This window comes from Camponotus vicinus, unplaced genomic scaffold, assembly GCF_025532165.1.
Source record: "Camponotus vicinus isolate PSW18456_S1 unplaced genomic scaffold, iyCamVici1.0 SCAF_1, whole genome shotgun sequence".
In the NCBI taxonomy this organism is placed as follows: Eukaryota; Metazoa; Arthropoda; class Insecta; order Hymenoptera; family Formicidae; genus Camponotus; species Camponotus vicinus.
In genome coordinates this window covers 9177122-9198948 of record NW_028141945.1, presented here as the reverse complement: position 1 = coordinate 9198948, position 21827 = coordinate 9177122, and the positions used below count along the sequence as shown (strand labels likewise).

Here is a 21827-nt window from a genome sequence, read left to right as displayed (position 1 = left end):
TAATTAATTATATATTGAAAATGTATATTTTTAATTTTTTTTTTGTGTTTCTACATCTTTCAATATTTGTATTATTTAAAGCAAATAACTATGTTTAATTATATTATATTAAAAATTCACTACTTAATTGATTGCAAAAGTACAAATATTTAATATGATTGTTTATCATGAATTTAAAATTCTTCGTGATATTATTTTTTAATATTTTAAAATTTGATTTGCAAAAATAACACAAAATTTTAAAAATATAATATATGATAATTTTAAAATATATAATATATATAAAAATTTTAAAAATATATATGATACTACAAATCTGTAAAATATATGATAAAAAATATTACAATTTATATAATTTATTATAAATTTTTGTGATTTATTGAATATCCTGATATTTCATAGGTAGATAACTGTAGGTGGATAACTTATCATCTACGTATGGCTAATAATTTCCATAAGATTCGCCGAGATGACATTAGTGTACAGAGAATGTTTTTCCAAACTGCGTAATTATTATATTAATTATTATAATTAACGAATCTTCAATATAATTTCGTAATATATCGCGAATATGATATTTTAGTTAATTTTTCAACCAACATCTCGATACATTTATTGCAGTTTAATTAATATTCTATGTATTATAATCATCTTGTGATCTAACATCATCTCGTCGATGCTCAAAAGCTGCGAGATCAGGAAATAAATTGCTCTCGATTTATTTACAGCTATTTCCAATACTCGAAAAAAACAACTCTAATACAATTAATTACGAAGAAATATACATACTTGATAATAAGTATACATTCTTTACAGTTCCGATGTACTTCGGCGCGAAAATGATGACGATGAGATTTTCGAAGATAACATCAGTCGACTCCGCAAAAACTCCGCTTGTCGATACACGATATAACAACCATTGTACGTGATATTTACGTTACAAAGACACTTGCAGACACTTTACGAAACACTCCCGATGATTTTCGCGCGCGAGATTCACTTTTTAGACGATAACAATCGCGAAAAATGCAGAGCGATCTCTCGCGGCGCGAACTGCCGAAGACTTGCGATTTTCGAAGTAACATCGCACGCATGCGCATGACGCGCTATTGCCAGTCACGTGACGTAATATTTTTACGCGACCAACTTCAGCTTAGGAGTGCGTTCGGAAATTTATCCATAGAATAGAGTAGTTTCATTGACCAATCGGCATAAGAGGAGCAAGGATTCCCTTGTACTGATTGGTCAATTAAATGCTACTATTCTATCCCACGAACAGGATTTTTGAACAAACTTAGCAGCCCGAAGAAACATACGATTAACATAACCTTTAATTGTGATTCGAAAGAAAAAGCTTCCTTTTTTTAATCAAGTTAAATTTTTTTGACCCAAATTTATTTACATATCTGATATCTTTCATATAGATCATTGACACGGTTACTTATAACAGATTTAATATTTTCTATAAATAAATTTAATTATCGATGTAAATTATATATGAATGAAATAAAATAATGAACGAACAAGAGGAACTTATCGTTTGTGTGCCGGGTAACTATTCTCGTTTATTTTTAGTGATTTAAATTTTACAAGCACGCTAAATTAACTTTTCAATCGATTTTTTACAGGTCAAAGATTATGTGTATCTGACAAAGTTAATATAGCCGGACCTGGAACATACGAGCAGCAAGGATATATTTATTCAAAGCTTGCTGGCATTGTAAAATTAATAACAAATGAAAAAGTTAGTTTTTATATTGAAAAAGTAAAAGTATACTTGTATTCGAAATGACAGAATAGATATATATTTAAATATGTATTACAGCAGACTCGTACAATAGAGGTACAGGGTATAACAGAACAAAGTATTGTTCCTGCACCGGGGGATATTGTGACAGCTATAGTTACATTAGTTAATCAGAGATTTTGTAAGTGTAGCATCAAGTGTGTAGGTGATATAGTATTGACGAGACCTTACAGAGGGATATTAAGAAAAGAAGATGTTCGAGCAATTGACAAAGATAGATTAGAAATGTACAAATGCTATCGACCTGGAGATATTATTCTTGCAAGAGTTGTATCCTTTAAATTTATTTTAGAAAATATTATTTATCAAGATTATAGTTGTTGCTTTTTTCCTATATTTCTCGATAGATGCCAATGACAGAAGCACATACTTATCAATTGAGTACTGCGGAAAATGAGCTAGGAGTTGTAATAGCACATAATGAAGAAGGTAGATATTATATATATATATATATATATATATATATATATATATATATATATATATATGTATATATATATCTTTTTGATTTTTTTAAATAATAATCTATTTTACACAGGTGTAGCTATGGTACCAATCAACTGGACACAAATGCAATGTCCAAAATCTTTGTGCAAGGAATTCCGAAAAGTTGCTAAGGTTGTGCCAGAACATGTTGCGGCAGAACATACTGAACAATGAGAGACGTATAAGTAATACAGGACTTATAAAATACACTTTTAACTATTAAATAATTTAAATGTAAAAAATTTATATAAGTAGACATTATAACATCAAACTTCTCTCTCCCATGTTGATGCTGCTGAAAATAATGGATCAATAATTTACAGCAGTGAATAATAAAATTTCTCAACCATTTCAATCTCAATTCCTTTTATTTATTTTTTTTCATTTGATATATTTATATATTACATTTAGTTATATGTATATGTATATTTGTAATCTTTTCCCTTTTTTACATCTGTATTATTTTTTTTTCTTATTGATTTATTTATAGCTCAATAGTGTGGCAGCACTAGCAATCTATTTTTACCTTTAGATGTAAATATTGACATGCACATGTGAGTGCATGCTGTTTATCTTTTTTGGAAGAAAATCCCATATTATTCGTTGTCATTTGATTGAAGGAATTAAACAAGAATGGCAGAAGCATCATTTTCAAAGCCCATGGACACTGAATCTGACTTGAATTATACTCAGGGTGGGTGCTAATTTGTGAGGTTAGGTTACTAAGTGAAATTTAAATATTTTCAATATATTCGAATATTTTTAGATATTCGACAAATGATGCATGGATTTGGTGATAGTAGTGAACCATTGCTTGAATCTGCTAAGATCATAGAGGATGTGGTGCTACAGCAAATGAAAACAATTGTCAAGAGAGCTTGTGAAATTGCGGATAGACGAGCTGGTTCAAAGAAAAATAACATTGTTAATGGAGAGGACCTTATTTTCTTATTGCGTAAAAATAAGGTCAAACTTCAGCGTCTTTTAAAATATCTTGGTGTGTGAATTTAAATATGTAGAATTTTTTTAATTACGTGCATTGTATATAGCATTATTCTTTTCAGAGTAACATGCTTTTCTTTTCAGAACTCAAAGAACTTGGAATCTCAGTCCAAAAAGTTATGGTGAATGATATGCCACAAAATGTTATGGATTCTGAACAATTGGATAGTACTAAGAGGAAAATCCCATTTCAAGCTTTTCTAGAACAGATTGATAACACAGGCGAACTTCTTGAAAATTCATCCACTATGGATGAGATTAAACGACGTAGATGCATTCGTGCGGATATGGCGACAAGATCCATGGATGAGATGCGTTACATAAAATATAGCAGGGCACGTCGTGTGTCCTTTGTGAACAAGAATCGCTATAAATTCAGCGAGTGGGTTGGCTTAGATGGTATTATCTTTGGAGTAATATTAAAACTATTATATATGTTTTAATATAGTTATTTCAATGTTCATACTTTGTAACTTGCAGGTGACATTACTTTGTCAAAACAAGCATATGCAATTTTAAGTTATCTCGCATATGAAACAGTTGCTCAAATTATTGATCTCGCATTCTTAGTTCGACAAGATCAAAATAAAATGCATGGCGATGCCATAGATCGACAACGGCTCAATTATGTTAATCCATTTACATACAAGCCATATTATCATGGCGAGGTAAATATTATATTTATTGAAAAAAATATAATTATAGCGCAAAATAATATGTATTATTTATTCTTTTCTTTATAGAATACCAACGTAACAAAAGCATTTACTCCTTCAGAGATAAATGAAGCACTTAGGAGGTATTGGTCTCCGCAGCTAGATATGACAGGTCCTTTTAACAGATGGTCCATGAGAAGATCAAATTTAAAACTTCTTTCATTATAAATATAAAGGTGAGAGGAAAATTAGAAACTCAAATAATCACTGAAATAATAATAAAAAAAAAAATTACATTACATAATAAGATAATCTATACTGTAATTCATTAATCTTACACAAGTTTAATTGCTAAAAATTCTGAGAAATGCATATATTTAGTTCTAAAATTGACTTGTATTTATTGACATTTTCTTGATTTTTGTACATGCTTTTTATTTTTCTAATAATTTTATATGATATTTTGCCTTTTATTTTTTTTTATTTTTTTTTTAATGTTATAAAACCGAATAAAATTGTCATGTAGTTGATATAGTTTTGGAGATTACTTATATGAGATTTTCCCTATAATAATTTCTGTACATTTTACACATTTGATAATCCCTGATTGCTTTTTTCAAAGATAAAAGATTATTATATTACAGTACACACTACTTGTAACTATTTCAAGACGGGATACATTGTACTTTCCATAAAATATCCGAATTTCTTTTTATACATATTACCAATATTTTGGCGATATACGTAATATAATGTTTTAAAATCTAATATAATGTTTACTTGTTTTGCAGCCATTGAGCTTAATATGAGTAAAATAATATATATCTACAAGATCTTTCATATATTAATAGTAACTATTTGTCTTACGAATTTATACAGATGCTAATTTTATTCCTATATCATGGTGAGAGTAGCGTCGATACTCGCGCTTTTCCTTCCGCGCCTCCAGTTATGCAAGTTCCAGATTGATTGGCAGTCGACCAGTCGCAACATAGGGTACCCTTATGTCCGCCTAACTCTAAAATCTTTCCTTGTGCGCCTGGTGGCATCTGTTATAGTAAGATAAAGATGTCAAAATAAGTTATATAATTATAATTTAAGCATATTTTTATTCTTATATAAAATAACTTGTGTGCACCTTATATATATTTCCTCCAGTCTGCGTACATAGTAACATATAACTACCGCTTTGATCAAAGGTAAACAGCTTTCCGTGAACGGGATTCTTGTCGATCTTTATTTTGGTCTCCCACAAGATTTTTCCCGAGTGATTCAAGCTTCTTTGGCATAGTTTACCGTCTTCGCTTTGCGCGCATATATTCGTAAAGTCATTAATTAATTCTATATCGATTATTGGGCTAGAGTGGCAGTTGAGATTGTCTATTATCTCGTTTCGCCTCAGATCATGTATCAATATATTGCCATTGGACAATCCCGTGATAAGTAATTGGCCGTTATGATTGAACGTGGAACATAAAGCGGTAACGTTCTGCTCCAGCGGCAATGTTCTCTCGAGCTTCCTCGTTTTTATATCGTATAGCAGTAATTTACCCTCGTTGCCATCCGATACGGAACAAACAAACGTAGATTCCGTTGGATTACAAATTAAAGTGAGTATTCGCGAATTCTCATGCTGAATATCCCAAAGCGTTTTGCAATCTCGAGTGTCGTGCAATTGGATCAAACCATTATTGTCGCCGTGTAAAAAGTAACGTTCATTCTTTGATATCCAGTCTAGCGAAGTAATAGCCTTGTTGGAATTTGCCGTAGCGGAAGTGAACGTAGTAACAGTCCTAATAAAAACATCGATAATAAGAATCGCATGTTGGCGTTACACGGAACAAGAAGGTTACATGAATTATTACTTTGGCGAGGGAATCGGAGTCCATACTTTGATGATACCATCAGCATCGCCCGTCGCGACATATGATCCACTAGCATTACTTTTGCATTGGATTATGGAGGTCTTGTGCTCTGTATATTCTTCCTGTAAACGTATTACATAAATTATATATACAAGCAATTATAAAGCAGTTAATAGCAGAAATTTTTTGACATTAACGATATTTTTTTCTACCTGACTTAGGAGAATATAACTGGAATCTATTTTTTCCTTAGTTTTCCTCTCGATAGCAGTATCCATAGAAGAGTCTCTTTTTCTAGAACTATTTAATCTTGAATCACAGCTGATACTCCTCTTGGCGACTGCATCGGACTTGCTGATTGAATTTACCCGTCCTTTCGTGTTTGTCCGTTTCGTCGAGCACATTTCAGGTTCCGCAATCTTTTTTACGTTTATCACCGGCTTTCTACTCAAAATTGGACTGGATCCACCACCTATGTTCTTTATGAGATTTCTTAGTGTCTTAGGATTTTCCAATAACGGAGATTCTCTGTTAATTAAACATCAATGATCAAATTAAAAATTATAGTCTTTTTATGAAATCATATTGACAGAAAACATACTGAGCAATGATATAAAAATCGTCCATGATAGGGAGATGTTGAGGTGCTGATCCTGGATTCACATCAGATATGTTTTCTATCTTAACAGACTCGCTCAATCGTTGTCTCAATATTTCATTCTCTTCTTGCAATCGTTTTAATTTATTTGTATCCTCGTCTATCGTGAGTAATGTTGGCTGTGGCATACACTAAGATAACAGCATATCAAATTTCTTAATATCTTATGTTATACTATATAATTGAAAAATATTTTATCTACTTTGTTTCATAACAGGAAAATAACAAATTAATCAAATATTCACACTGATTAAAAACATATTTAATTGAAATAATAACTTGCATTTAAAACATTTAATTTTATTATTTGACTATCATTTAATAAGGAAATCAATTTTAGCTCTAGAATTATGTGTGTACAGTGCAATAAAATATTTTTCTACCTACTTGAAAAATTGTTGCTAAGAAATTATGTAAAGATACCAACATAGTATCGTGCCATTGCTTACTAAAATGAACGGAGTAAGTTGGATTGTCTTCAGGATTTTTGATAAAAGGAAGTGCTGTAATATTACAAAGCGTACAAATTATAATTTCACAAAACTTGCAACGTTATAAATTCATTAAATGGATAAGAGATATACCAAACCACTCCTTCCATTCAGAGTGACCCTGTAACTCTGGTGTCATTTTGGTAAAAAATTCCTGTATTCTATCTTGCTTGCCATTCACAGCCGCATTTACCAAGTACATCTTTAACACAGCATTCTCCAATTTTCTGATTGCAGGTGTAAAATGACTTTCCAGTCGGCAAAACATTCTAGTATCCAAGTGACCCCACAATTCCCTCAGTGATGTCAGATCATAATTGTATACATATTGCATTAATTGATCAACTATTTTATCTACCTGTTTAATTGAACATAGCCATTATTAAGCCTTATTGATATTAACAACTTTCATATATTACAGCATACAATTTATGTAAAATGATCTCTATTTATAAAGTAACATGTCTTGTGTATAAAACATAGGTAAACATAAGGATTCTCACCCTAAAGCCTTTCTCTTTTTCCGCCTTCAAATCATTATCAAAGACTTTCAGAGTTTGACTAAAGCCCCTGAAGAGCAAGTACTCCTTAACTAACTCGTCTACATATTGTACGTGAGACATTTTCCCTCCAATCTCTTTAAAATATCAGTCGTTCGCACCAATTGACAGTTGTATGTTGTCATCCTTTGGCCATCTTAGTTCCTCACTGGAAATGTAACAGAGAAACGGTTCCATATGGATGCAGGATTGCCAACAAAAGGCATTGCGATTAAAAAGAAGGTTCGAGTGCGTATCGATCAATTTCTCGCATAAGCATTCGATTCTCGACGAAAAGCATGAATTCAAATTTCCAGAAGAAAATTTACAAATGAAATTTATATATAAATTGTTTTATATTATTAAAAATCTTTTTTTCTTGGATAATTTATTGAATTTTAAAGAGCATAAAATATTTTTAAAAAAATTGATACAAAACAAAGAAAGAGAGAGAATAGAAGAGAAAATCATAAAATTAAATATTATTAAAATCTCTACATATGTATAATATTTATATATGTATATACGATCTTATTATTCTATCGTAAACATTTTTTGTAGATAATCTCGATAATGGGTGCTTTCCATTTAGCGACACAAATCGACACAAGTGTCATTCTATCTTTGTTTGTGTTATTCACTGAAAAAAGATAGAATAATGCTTGTGTCGACTTGTGTCGCTAAATGGAAAGCACCCAATAATAATGACAATAATATTAAATATCTTATATATTATAGTAATATATATATATCATATAAATATACATACTTAATTTTTGTAATTTTAACGAATAGTAAAATCGTGAAAACATATATTCACTAAGCCATTTATATTTTCAACATAAAATTAAAAAAATAATATTTCTGTCAAACAAAGCTATTGATTATGGCTTAAACCTATTGGATTAAAAACCTTATCATATGCACAGGAATTCTTGTCATATTTATCATAAAAATTCAATAACAAATTTATTTTTTTTGAAAAGGAGTATTATTTTGTTTTTATCGAAATTCTACCGTCATACTTTAATCTCTTGATTGGTATGATAACATTATATAATAACATGTTTGTAGAAAAAATATAAAAGATATTTTATAAAAAATATAAAAGAATGAGAGAGATATAATTATTTTATAAGTTTCAAAGAATTACTTAAAAACCTTTAAATTTTTCTATATTTTCTCCAGATATTGAATTGAATTCTTGATTAAAATTTTTTTTAATATCTTAATTTTATGAAATAAATTTTCACATTCATATTTTTTTAATTTATTTATTTCTTATATGTATATTATAGATAAGATCTCGTTAAAAATCACAAAGAGACAATTGCTGCGTAAATTATGTAAATTAAATATGCTATTTGTACAAAGAAAAATTCAAGGACATAACTTTTTCCTTCAATCCTAACGGCAGAGAGAATCATAGAATAATTTACAGGAAAATTCACAGAAAAAGAAATTATACAGGCTTAAAGTTGATCACATCTCGAATTTTACATTTTACATATAAAAGACAATTCAGGAAGGAAATCACATTATGATGTGAATTACAGAATATACAAAATACCTGAATTTCCTTACATTTATTGTCAATAGACACTATACTACAAAAAATAAATCGCGAGATATAGTCTGATCCGCGAATATGTTTGGCAAGAGCGCGGCTACAAAGTGGCGATATTTCTCTTGTTCGATGTATGTATCTTAAGAAAAATAGTTTTTCGCAATTTGTCGTATCAATAATTATTACTACTGGAGATATCGCGCAATATAACATACATTTTATTTACCTTAGATTGAAGAATTGTTTTATTTGCCAATGATATTATGAAATATGTAATACTACATAATAATAATTAAAACGTAACAAATTACATATATATATATATATAATTGTATAATTATTTTTTATAATATCACAATGAAATTTTATAAAGCAGAATTATCTCTTTATTTTAAAATTTTTGTAGCCAAATTGCAAAATACGAACAAGTGATATTTCATCATATCATTGGCATGATTTTCTGTAAATAAATTTTTTTTCACAAGATTATCATAAATTCCGTATACGATACTCGCCTGACGAGACATCATTTAAATACATTTGTGCGTATCGTTTCGGACAATTTGAATTCGATATTTTCGTTGGATTATCACTTACGCACATTATCACGCGAATTTCTACCAAAGCTCATCTAGTATTACATCTCTTCAGGCAACTCGTTACGTAATCGTATTGATAAGCGCACGATTAAATCTCCAGTTTCATAAAATTATCGGCATCGTTATCGGCATTTTTGCCTATCTTAGAAATATATACATTTGAGAAAGTCACGTTTAGTCGCGATCTCAGCAATAGACGGATGTGTAATAGCGCATAATGCTTTCTTCTGCTGATGCAGTCAAAACACGTGGGATCGCCTTTATGTATCGATAGAATAAGAAGAACTTTGAGATTTTACAAATTCTCAGAGTTGAATTTCAAAGTATTGAATCTCACAGCATTTTAGCTTATTGAAAATAAGCGAAATATTTAATTAGACCTGAAACATCCATCCGCAAATTCAATCTTGAAAAAACATCAAACATTCCAAGATTAGTTGTCTTCAATCAAACTTCGATAGATCTCAAATATGAAGATGGACCCTCAAATGAATATGATTGTTTTTCTCGAGCCATAAAGCTTGATTTTGCGTGCGTACTTGAAATTGTTATTGTGTATCCCGTGCGTTGTATAAGCCAGTGAACGATTATTTTTTTAGACCGGAAAAACGCACGCATATTTCAAGAAATGAACGAACGAGCGAGCACTCGAATGTGTAGGAGTTTCTCTGAAAAAGAAATGCATCTACAGATCGATGTCCTCTTGTTTGGCCTTGGGCGCGATCCTCTCGTCGCTCTCGGACTCTTTCAAGCTCACGTGAACGTCCGCGATCTCGACCGGCGGCGGCGGTGCTGGTTTCACTGAATTGTCGTCTTCGGCAACCTCGAAACCAATCGTGGCACCAATCTTGTGGGTCGCATGCTTGAATGAATCTGATAGCATCACCTGATAGCAATATAATTGGGTTAATTCGATCGGATTAATGAGCACTATTTCCTTGGCTTATAGTTGCAGCATAGTTTTAGTTTTAATCACTGTATCGTTAAATCAACATAATCATATACACAAATGAAGTACTAAATAAAAGAAATATTATATTATATTATAATTTAATTGTTGAATTTATATATTATCGTTAATTAAAAATATGTATTATTTTCATGATATATCTTTTAGACATTAATATCAAAATTTTTGAAAACTGTTTTATTTAAAAATGAAAATCAGAAAAGAAAATTATAATAATCAGTCAACAATATGAATAAAAAATATAGTTTTAATATTATTATATATAAATTATATATACATTTTCTGATAAATAAGAATTTGAATACAAAACATATATATGAAAATTCTTTTGCTCACCTGTACGACATTGATGCACATGGATGTGAGTGCCAGACCAAACACCAGATATACTATCGAACACATCATGTATACGGGATTCTAAATCAATCAATTAATTTGTGTTAAATTAGGTGAATCATGGATCTCGATAAATCGCGATAGATTTGTAAGTTTATTAATTTATTAAACGATTTGCAAAAGAAAATAAGCATGTGTGTAAAAGTAATGAATGTACGATGATATACGATTTTTTTTTTTTGAGAAAGTTTTGGCATGTTGAAAAGCTTACCATCTAAACGCCACCGTGAAAGAAAAAAAGAAACACTAGAGTAATCGTTTATTGTACAAGATGAAAATCGTGGGATCATAAACTCGAAGTGATAAATTCAAAAGGGCGCTAAGGGCAAATGAAACAAAATTCGTGAATTCGCTCGAGGACATTGTGCTGTCCTTAAACAAACTAATATCGTAGCAACTAATCTATCATTATTCATGAATCATTATTCATGTACTACTACTAAAAATGAAAAATTAAGTGATATATCTTACTCAAGCAAGTTCTGTTACTACTAATACCTTCATTTCGTACAATTTATCTCTCTTGATTTATATCAATTATAAACATTTACAAATCGCTATAAATTAAGAGACTCTCACAATAACTATCAATTTTTATACAAATTTTTTATACAAAGAGAGATATTTACGTGGAAAATGTTTGGTTTTACATTCAGGAGATAATCACCTGTGGCACGTAATCGCCGAAACCTATAGTGCTCATGGAGATAAAGACGAAATAGAAACTTTCGAAGAAGCTCCATTTCTCCCACATGTAGTACAAAGTAGCTCCTATGAAGATGTAGGCCAAGAGGATGACGATCGCGACCGAGATTGGCAGATTGAATTCGTCATCGATGGCAAATGCTGACATTGCCGGTGTGCCTGGCGTATCCGGTGCGTTGCCGTCCAGATTGAGGACTGTCTGTTGTTGCACCTGTTGCCTCTGTATCTCCTCGATCTCTTCCGGATTCATCTGCGACGGCCGTCGAAACTTCGCGAAGTCGTATACAAGTTGCACACCCTTCATAACTTCCTGCAATTTCCCAGGAATAATAGACAAAGTAAAATCAATACTCAACTTTAGATTAATTAATCAAGCGATTAAAAAATAAAATATATAAAAAATACTACAAATGCGAAATATCTCAAAAATTCAAAAATTGTCAAATTTAATGTTGTAAAAAAGAAATTCCGGATAATTTAATATTTCATTATTTTAATTTTTAATTTAATTTCTCCCTTACTGACTTAATATTTTTTGAGGCACTTTATCGTCTCACCTGAACAGGCCCAGTGTGACGAACCTTGCGACAGCTACCAGTGTAGTATAATCTTCTCACGAATGCCCACAGGAACTTTATACCGCGCGTAAATAGCTTACCGAAGTCGGCCAGGATAATTAAAAACATCGGGATACCGAAAATAGCGTATACGATTGTGATGGCTCTTCCTGCATTTGTACTTGGCGAAATATGCCCGTATCCTGAAATTAAAAAAACTGTCTAGATCACAACAATATAAATATATCAATATAATATATAATTAATATTGATATATTCATGTATCATATTTCCTTATATTATATTCTAGAAAAAAATCGCTCATTCAATCGCAATTCAATACAATTGATATAGTGTATGAGAATTTATATTTACGTAATATTTATCACGCGTGTGTTTTTTAGATTATATTTCTTTAATATTATAATATGCACAGTGAAACGTTACATTTAAAACGCATATATGGCGTGAAATCTCTCACAGTCAGTAGTTTATTTTGTCTGCGTTGATCTCTTGTTGAATCGAAAGCGGCTCGTTTACGATTAATCTAATTTTAGATTATTCAGCGACGTAGTCGACGGTTGTTTCCTTGTATTGATGATTTTGGCTCGCATGATTGAAGAAGAAATCAATTTGGCTCGATGCAATTGAACAATCTCATTGATAGAATCGTGTCGTTCAGATGTACTCAGCTGTGAGTTTACTATTTCGTCGGAAAAACTGTAAGCATTGCGTAATACGAGTCAACCACGTTCGTGCCTTTTCCTCTGGTCCAAATTTATCACGTTCACCTGGTGATCTAGACAGTTTCGGTACACACGCACTATTCGAATGTGAATCGGAATTTAAAAAACGTTGGACAAAATATATTGAATTAATTAATTAATTAAAATGTTTTTTATTTCATTATAATATGCAATAATATTTCGCTTTATTAGTTTATTTATTGGCTAGAAATCAAAATTGACAGGCAATTAATCAAACGGCTAATTAAATTTTATATCTGCAATGTTTCTTTTGAGACACTACATCAGAACCTAGACAACAGAATTTCACTGCATTCATGTGTCAGAAAATCAATACGAGACCTATAAAACGTTTTACGTGGAGCACGAAACTTATTCGTAAATTTTCGTAAGATAGATATATATTTACATAAATATTAGCTTTGCGTGCCTTCATTGTCGCAACAAAGTATACTTCACTAACATAATGCCCTTCAGAATAGCAAATATTAAACTAACAATATATTTTCATTATTATATATAACAGCAATCTAATTAATTTTAATAAATTTATTTTAATGAATTAAAAGACTGTTTTAAAGTTTTTTAAAGTCATTAAAATCAATTCTGCTAATTTAGATTGCTACTATAGCTATTTTAAAACGATTTCTCTCGTAAGAAAGCTCTTATTGTTAAATAAATATTGTTATACATTTTAGAAAAAAATATAGAGTTTTATTAATTGTAAATTAATTTATAATTAGTTATTAAATTATATATATATATATATATATATATATATATATATATTATATAATTTAATGACTAAGGTATGATTAAAGTATGTCTTTTATAAAGTGCAAAAATATTGAAAATATTGAAGAATATGAAATTTTCAAAAATATATATATTTTTGCAAAAAAGTGTCAAAATGTTAATGGTTTAATTGGAGAGGAAATTTATTTTGATTAAATTATCATGAAGATATACTTGCATTACTTCAATACTTTCAAACTTGATAAAAAGTTAAAAAATAATGCAAGAATTAGTAGAAGAGGATCTTAGAGAGAATCAATTCCTTCATTTCAGGAGAAAATTATATTTCTGGGTCCAACTCTTTCCCCTTTCCTAAAATATTTTCTCACCGATGGTGGTGATGACGGTGAGACAGTACGAGACCGCATTCAAGAAACTCCAGCTCTTTTGACCGCTGTAACTATGCAAGCCCGCTTCATGAGCGGTATGAAGCTGCTCTTCGAACTCCATCAGCTTCCTACGCGCCATACTCTTCCAGTCATCCTCTCTCAAATTGTGGCTGTAATTCCATAAACTATCCAAAAAATCTCTCTTCACGCGCTTCACACCGCATTTGTAGAACGTCTCGAAGGCACCCTCAACGAACCGGAAGAGGAAGCCACCGAGACCGCAATAGATCATTACAAGCAGCAATCCGGCTATGCAGCGGTTTCGTAGCTGTCTGATGATTGTCGCCTCTCGTGGATTTTGCTCGACGAAGACTTTGAATTCGCCGACAACGTCTTTGAGCGCTCTAAAGAAGTCCAACAAAGTAACCTTTTCTGGAACTTCCTGCTTTTCCTCTTTGATCTCCTCAACTTTCGGAGTCGGCTTCGGTTCGTCCTCAATCTTCTCTTTTACGATATCATTAGTATCTTTTTGTTTTCTACGCCAAAAGAACATCCAGGAAAACCACGATTTCTTCTTATCGGAAGACTTAGCTACATCGGAAGACTCCGTTAAGTCTTGAACGAGCTCTTCGTGTTCACTTTCGGTGTGCGCCAAACTGAACTTGCGCTTCCTCAAAGTACTAGTTTCAACTGCATCCTGGAAGACTTCTGCGGCGTCGGGATCCAAAATATTGCGCTCCCTCAACATGTATTCCCTCTGAGCTCTCGCAAAATCCTCGATCAAACTTTCATTGTTCAGCGGAATAATCTGCTTTTTCAATTCAATCGGAGATCTCTTAATCATTCGCTCTTCAGATTTCGGTGAAAGGTTCTCGTTCTTCTTGATATTCTTCGAATCCTCGTCCGAATCTTCAGTCTGACTGTAAGGTTTCGAACGTGGTTTCTCGGCATTATCTTTCGTCCGAGATTCGCTCTCTAGCTTTTGTCGATTCGACAATCTCTTTTCTCGATTTTGTCTCTCGGCATCCCTCTTTTGAATTTCCGGATCACTGACACGATTTCTTCCACTCGTCTTCTTTGTCCTGAGCCTTACTGCTTCCGGCGATTTTGTCCTCTTTTGACTTGATTCGCTCTTCTCATCCGCATCGCTAGAATCTGTTGATCGATTGTACCTTTCTACGCGGTCCTTCGACTTTCTCTTAAATCGCCTTTCGACTTTGCGGACTTCGGCAGGTTTGACGATTTCGTCATTCGTTTCCTTCGGTGTCTCCGACGCCTCCTGGGCGACCAGATTTTCTTCGACTACTTGAACAATCTCAGCTTTGTTGACTTCTTTCTTCATGGTACTCTCATCATTAAACTTGTTCATTTCTTCAGTGGTCTGCTTTACCAACCGCGTGTTGTCATCAACCCCTGCGGCGTCATTCTTCCCAGAACTATTCCCAGCCGCCGTGGATTTGGCAGCTACCTCGGCACGTATAGCTATCATATCATCCATGTTCGCAGACTTTCTCGCGTCAGTTCTGTCCCTTCTTCGGACAGGACGTTGTTCTTGGTGAACATCCCTTTTCTTGTCTTGGTTCTCTGATTCCTTCGCAGACTCCTCTTGTTGTTGCTGCACCAATCTGTTTTCCTTCTGCTGTTGGTCTATCTTCTCAGTTTCCTCGGCCATCCTCTCCATTCTAGCGCGCCTCTCTTCGTCCTCGTCGTCCGAAGTATCCATGCGCGACGCGGCACCCCTCGACGAGGGCTCGGGCGTCTTCTCGCGTTTTCTAGCGGCCGCCTTGCGACGTCTGTGTACCGTGTAACTATCCTCCATCGCGAATCTTCGTTGACGTTCCTCGCGAGGGAGATTTTCGCAATGGAAAACGTACTCGATATACTCGCGAGACCGGCCCCGACGAGACCGGGACAGAAATAAAACGGAGGCTGCTCCCACCACCACTGCCACCACCACCACCACCACTACTACCACCGTCGGCACCGCGACGCCCGCGATGTTTGCCGCTACCAGCGACGGCGGAACCGGATGACCGGCTTGTGCCGCAGCGGATATCGAGCGACGGCGCCGCGCGCAACGCGAAACTCGTCGCTTTGGCGTCGCGATGCCGCGCCTGCATCCACCGCAACCTGCTCGACGTTTGCGCTGAGCCATCGGAATCGTGGTGTGGGTGGTGTGACCTTGTGACCCCTGTGATCAGGGATTTTGTCAGGCGATCAGCTGAGAATACGTCGATTATACAAATATCACAAAGAAAAAGATTTTTCGAAAAATGAAGGAAACCTGTTAATTAAGATTATTTTAACATATCGAAAATTTAATTGTTTCATTTGTTGAAAAAGAAAGGAACAAAAATCAATGTGAAAATTATATTAATTGATTAGATAGCAAGCATAAAAAATATAGGTGTATAATATTATACTTATAATGTAATATATAGTTTTAAAGGTACTTTATATTTAAATTTAATTACTTGTATGGTAAATAGTACACTATACATATATACATGCGCCTCATATGTACAATTATTATGATTGCAATAATTGAGTCTAAATATATGAAACAATTAATAAAACAAAGGTACCAAAGAGAAAATTATGATAATCTAGAATATAATTAAATTATGATTGTAATAATAATTTAATTCAAACAAATCGATTAAACAGGATAAAAACAATTGAAAGAAAATTATAGTAATTTCGAATTAAACTCAATAGTTTAAAGGAATAAACTCTTGATATTTACATTGATAAATAAAAAAACAGTTTTGAAATAATGTCTTTCTATACAATATGTATCCACGATAAAGTATTAAAATGATTAATCGAATTACATATTGAAAAAAAGAGATAGCTTATAAAATTTGAAATTTTCTGGACATGTATATAGAAATAAAATAAAAAGGATTTAACAATTATTATACGATATGCTCGAAAAATGTTTAAATATAACAAACGAAATATTTTCAAGAAGATCGAATAATTTAAACATAATTCATAGATTAAATATCGACATAGACATTTATGCGGATCTTCTCTTATCTCGTTAGCGATTTGGGATCACAATTTATAGACTAAAAATATAATTCGCAGAAATGTATCTTCTTTTTTTTTACTACACTCAATCTAAACAATTGCATGTATTTCCAACATGCCTTTGTCATTGCAGCAATGTTATGCGGTATTCATTTATAATCATAATTATAATTAAAACAAAACTGTAAAATAGCGAATAAGAACATATTTCGCAAAACATGTGGCATACAAGTTAATTAATCTTCAGATATATTTGCATATATTCGAAGATTTTGATTGTGATATGTTAATTCATTATTTCGAAAAATGCACAAAATTAGATTAATTCTACATAATTAATTATCTTAAAATAATTAATTAATTTCTTGTTATTAATTCAACAAAATATTTTTTACTTATCAAGAGGAAATAGATATTGCAAACAACGCAATACAATCTATACATATGCATCAGTATGTATAAAACAATTCAAAAATATACAAATTTAAACATTTAACATTATCTCGTATAGTTTTAATTAAAATTTAACAACGATGTTTCTCGTTCAAAAAATTCATATATGTAATCAATTAATCTTCAATCGAGCTATATGAATCGGTAACAATCTTGCATGATGTTTTCCATCCGATATCACAACGTGAGTTGAATAAATACGTTTAATTCGGTACGAAAGAAAATGTCACGCGAGAGAACATCTCTTTTTGTATTTCTCGAAAACTCGAAAACACGTCTCTTTCCACGATCATCTTGCTCATCTTCTTTTTCGTTATATAATGACAGGACTCAAAATAGTATGCGTGGGCACTATGTCGTCGTTTAGAAAATTGAATGCACGAATCTGTCCAATATTCGAGTCGCAAAATTTTAAAAATACGCGCGTATTTGCTATCGTCCTTATTTGCGAATATATTTTATATATTTATACAAGATGTGATCACACGGATATAAATGTTACGACACTTCTCTTCGATTATAGATACTTTGACAATTTGACAAAAATTTTGAGTTAATCTTTCTTGATAGCAGAAATTGGATTTTTTACTTTCTGATTGGATTTTTAATTTTATTGATATCGTTATATATGTTTACAATTCATACAACTTTGATCGAAATATTAGTGGAAAATCACTTTCAATACAAACACATTAGAGAGAATTTTAATAGATATTGACATCTGTAAAATGGTAATGTGTAATGAATATTGTTCGCAGTTGAATATCAATAATGATATATATATGATATATATATATATATATATATATATATATATATATATATGACTTGTGCGTACATATCAATTTTCGCGCAAGAGAGTAAAAATTGCTGAGAGCACCTACTAAACTAGGTCACATATTAGTCAATAACGCGAATTTTCCGCAAAAAAATTACGAAAATATATTACACTTTATCACATTTTATTTCATTGCATTTTATTTTTGCTTGTATAATTGTAAATAATGTATAAGTAAATATCAAGAATGATAAATTGATGAAATTTATATTTCTATCTTATTTCTCATAACTCAATTTATAATATATGTATTAAATGTCAAGAGAAAAAATATATATATGACTATATATATAATATTCCTTTTATAAAAAAATATTAATTCGCTCGCATCATAAATAAAAAAAATTCTATCGATTTTTATAAAATATTATTAGACAAAAGAGAATTTCCCGTTAATGCGTTTTATTAATAATATAATAAAATCCTCTTTGTATACAAAAGGAATAAATTTGAATCTAACAGGTTCACGTTTAAACCAATTCACATTGATATACGCCAGAGCAGTACACAAGCTATAGAATTGATGAGATCAGTCGTATATACTAGAATTGATGAAATCAGTCGTACACACTGCACACGCAGCATGTTGATGCACCACACAAGTAATGCAATACACAAGTTCCTTCCATGGTTTATCTGCGAGCATTCGATCATTCGCTCAGTAAGGCAATGTAAGATAAATAAACCCGATCTCATCAAGACACCCGAAGAAAAATAGAAATGACTTCCGCTTTTTATGAGCATGACGACGCGGGTTGAAATAAGTCATAAAATGTTTTGTCAGAATCGCGATTATCATAATAATCGTGTCTCTCTTAAGACATTCTGCCCACTCGGCTTTCCTGCTCTTGACGTGTATATTTCGTTTTAAAGTTGCTCTATTTCTCAAGAGGCATATATTACATAAATATTCCATCTTATTTTACGTAAGTATCAAAATTATGTTTGTCTTTCTCCAAGAAAAATGTATATTCTGTAAGTCTCATACATATGTACGTGTTTTGACAATATTTTGACAGAAACGTGACAATGAATTTATCACTCGATATAGTATTCTTAACAACCTTATATGTAATATCGAAGTATGATATCGAAGTGATATCGAAGAATCATTTTTATTAAAGTTAACAAACACATTTTTATATTCGTGAAGTTTCAAATCTATTTTGCTAATTGCCAAGACCGGAATTTCTAGTTAATTGCTACAATGGCGAATTGCCAATGAACGATTAAATCGTACGAGGCTAGAAATATTCTACTCACCGATGGTCGTGTAAATTGTGCCACAGTAGAACACGGCATTCCAGAATGTCCACACTTTCTGACCGCGGTCCGTCAAGCCTCGTTTGAAAAACTCATATAGATCATTTTCGTATTCCATTAGTTCGTTTGCCGCTTGTCCTCTCCAACGACTTATGTCTGATGCCAATTCCGAATTATTGCAAAATCCCCGGATTATCTCGAGCATGTCGTTTCTATAATCAAATAAAAGATACTAAGATGATTCAAGTTAAGAGCTTCATTCGATTTTAATGCGTTTTACACATGTGTTGTAATACTTAAAATTATTATATATTTTAAAGTTTAGAGAGAACTACAAAAAATAATATAAGAATACAAATTAGCAAATGTTTCACATTTACGTCTTTTATAAAAAAATTGTGTACATGTTTAATATTAATTAAACTAAATATTTATGTTATTTATTTTCTCTTTATCTTATTTAGTACTTATTACGATATGTTTAACAAGTTATTTTGTAGAAACGTATGGTTGTTAGTTTTATTACTGAGTATAAATTTAATAATCAATAAGTTATCTTCTTTATGTGTATAAGTTATTTGATTGTTTGATAACTATTTTATTTAATTTGCAGTAAAATCTTTAAAAAAGATATAGCATGAAAATCTCGTAAACAAATTGTTCTTTCATATTGCGATACGTGTTATCTCCACATTTTCATAATCCATTATATATATTTTATTTATTTCCTCATTAAAACCAGGTGGAAATTTTCTTTTAATATATAAAGCCGTTACACACACAGACAGAGAGAGAGAGAGAGAGAGAGAGAGAGAGAGAAAATAATATTAATTAAAATGTCTGGATTAAATTGGTATCCAATAAATAAGCCACATCTGACCAATAACAAGAAATTTCCAATCTGACATAATAGGGCTAAAAGATCAAATCGTTCTCAATCACTCCTTGATTCCAAGAGTTGATTTTAGGAAAAGCTTCCCATAAATCTATTTTGTTCAAATAAGGAGACACAAAAGATACACATGCTATATAATTATAGTAATATTACAGAATTATTACAATAATCCTAATTGATATATAATAATCCTAATTGATATTTTCTCCCTCATACAAACGCTTTAGATTATTTTTGATTGAATTTAGGCCACAGGGTGCAGATTAATATTTATTTCTGTCACGCGATCATAACAAAGTATCTTTATTGCTTGAATTTTTACTGTAATTTTTTCTGAGAAATAAACAATGACAATCTTGACCCTGGCTTTTATAGAAGACGATCTCTTTCTTTATCTTAGTTCTGATACTGTGCACACATAAATGTACAATTGCTGAATATCTCTGTCCATGCTACACACAATCTTATTATTCCTATCACGCAAGGTGAATTTCTTATAGATAAGCTGTCGACTTTTCACGGCCGATCTGGCCTTCATATCAAAGTCGCAATCGATTTTAGAAAAAGAAAATTACAGAGAAAATCATTTCATGGGCAAAGAAAAGCGCGAGATAGGATCTAACGTGATAGGGCATCAGGGCGATACAACGTAAAAGTATGTCATGTTTATTATTTCGTGACAAGTGTGTCGCGGGTTAAAAATTATCGATAAATATAATAGAAAAATATAATAGTTTTCACAGAGAATATATATGTTCACATTTTTCACAAAAAAATGAAACAATAAATTTTATTAACAATTAATTTATTTTATTTGAATTATCAAATTATAAACAAAATAGGTCGATGAATGCATTGATTTTATTATTGAAAAATAATAATTTTAACTTACAAAATTGATTCAGAAAAATGATAAAAGGACTTTGTGGGATATACAAATTATATAATAGCGTTAAAACGAGAATCTCAGAGCAGTTTTGCAAATAATGTTATACGATCGACCGCGAAATCCAATATTGGTTTGCATGGTAAACGATTGTTATACGGAACAGATGTGGAGCTGCTAACAGGGACCAGGAATAACATTATCGACAACGAGAACTGAAACCACAGCAACTGTCTCGCTCGCCTTGGCATATTACGTGATCAATGAGGATCAGATTAAAATTCCCGC

At 31.7% G+C, this 21827-nt stretch overlaps 5 protein-coding genes across 13 annotated transcripts in view; 3 read left to right on the top strand and 2 right to left on the bottom strand.

Annotated features, from left to right (window-relative positions):
• The first annotated feature begins 1169 nt into the window (after nucleotides 1-1169).
• Nucleotides 1170-2987, top strand: Csl4 (exosome component 1 Csl4). 5 transcript variants are annotated; one of them, XM_083101786.1, is made up of 6 exons: nucleotides 1173-1551; nucleotides 1629-1744; nucleotides 1826-2077; nucleotides 2155-2236; nucleotides 2346-2478; nucleotides 2914-2987. In XM_083101786.1, the coding sequence occupies exons 1-5, from the start codon at nucleotides 1515-1517 to the stop codon at nucleotides 2465-2467; spliced, it is 609 nt and encodes a 202-aa protein (XP_082957912.1). In that variant the 5' UTR covers nucleotides 1173-1514; the 3' UTR covers nucleotides 2468-2478; nucleotides 2914-2987. The 5 variants fall into 5 exon arrangements, with proteins under 5 accessions (XP_082957922.1, XP_082957912.1, XP_082957902.1 ...); XM_083101776.1 differs by having other exon boundaries at nucleotides 2826-2921; XM_083101768.1 differs by lacking the exon at nucleotides 2914-2987 and adding an exon at nucleotides 2784-2912.
• On the top strand, nucleotides 2847-12151 carry Spt3 (Transcription initiation protein Spt3). Of its 4 annotated transcripts, none has more exons than XM_083101744.1 (6): nucleotides 2847-2987; nucleotides 3060-3290; nucleotides 3380-3694; nucleotides 3776-3963; nucleotides 4039-4187; nucleotides 11693-12151. In XM_083101744.1, exons 1-5 carry the CDS (start codon nucleotides 2927-2929, stop codon nucleotides 4177-4179), a joined length of 936 nt encoding a protein of 311 aa, XP_082957870.1. In that variant the 5' UTR covers nucleotides 2847-2926; the 3' UTR covers nucleotides 4180-4187; nucleotides 11693-12151. The 4 variants fall into 4 exon arrangements, with proteins under 4 accessions (XP_082957870.1, XP_082957852.1, XP_082957862.1 ...); XM_083101726.1 differs by lacking the exon at nucleotides 11693-12151 and adding an exon at nucleotides 7203-7830; XM_083101736.1 differs by lacking the exon at nucleotides 11693-12151 and adding an exon at nucleotides 4831-5093.
• On the bottom strand, nucleotides 4328-7708 carry LOC145972725 (WD repeat-containing protein 91). Its single transcript, XM_083101579.1, has 8 exons — nucleotides 7469-7708; nucleotides 7059-7323; nucleotides 6862-6977; nucleotides 6418-6605; nucleotides 6029-6344; nucleotides 5817-5938; nucleotides 5090-5744; nucleotides 4328-5000 (listed from the first exon to the last, which is right to left on the bottom strand). Exons 1-8 carry the CDS (start codon nucleotides 7586-7588, stop codon nucleotides 4851-4853), a joined length of 1932 nt encoding a protein of 643 aa, XP_082957705.1. The 5' UTR covers nucleotides 7589-7708; the 3' UTR covers nucleotides 4328-4850.
• Nucleotides 9072-19944, bottom strand: LOC145972707 (uncharacterized). Its single transcript, XM_083101522.1, is given in 10 exon segments — nucleotides 9072-10556; nucleotides 10977-11057; nucleotides 11704-12051; nucleotides 12299-12501; nucleotides 14169-15988; nucleotides 15990-16132; nucleotides 16135-16209; nucleotides 16211-16252; nucleotides 16255-16359; nucleotides 19759-19944. Coding segments are annotated over 10 exon segments (3057 nt in total). The 5' UTR covers nucleotides 19798-19944; the 3' UTR covers nucleotides 9072-10355.
• The window catches only part of LOC145972728 (uncharacterized), a 24961-nt gene continuing 22471 nt past the window's right edge, over nucleotides 19338-21827 (top strand). The window contains exon 1 of one of the 2 annotated variants that reach the window (XM_083101597.1): nucleotides 19338-19421. The gene's annotated coding sequence lies outside the window, so the exon portion shown is untranslated. The remainder of the gene's footprint in view (nucleotides 19422-21827) is intronic. The other variant, XM_083101642.1, reaches the window with a different exon arrangement.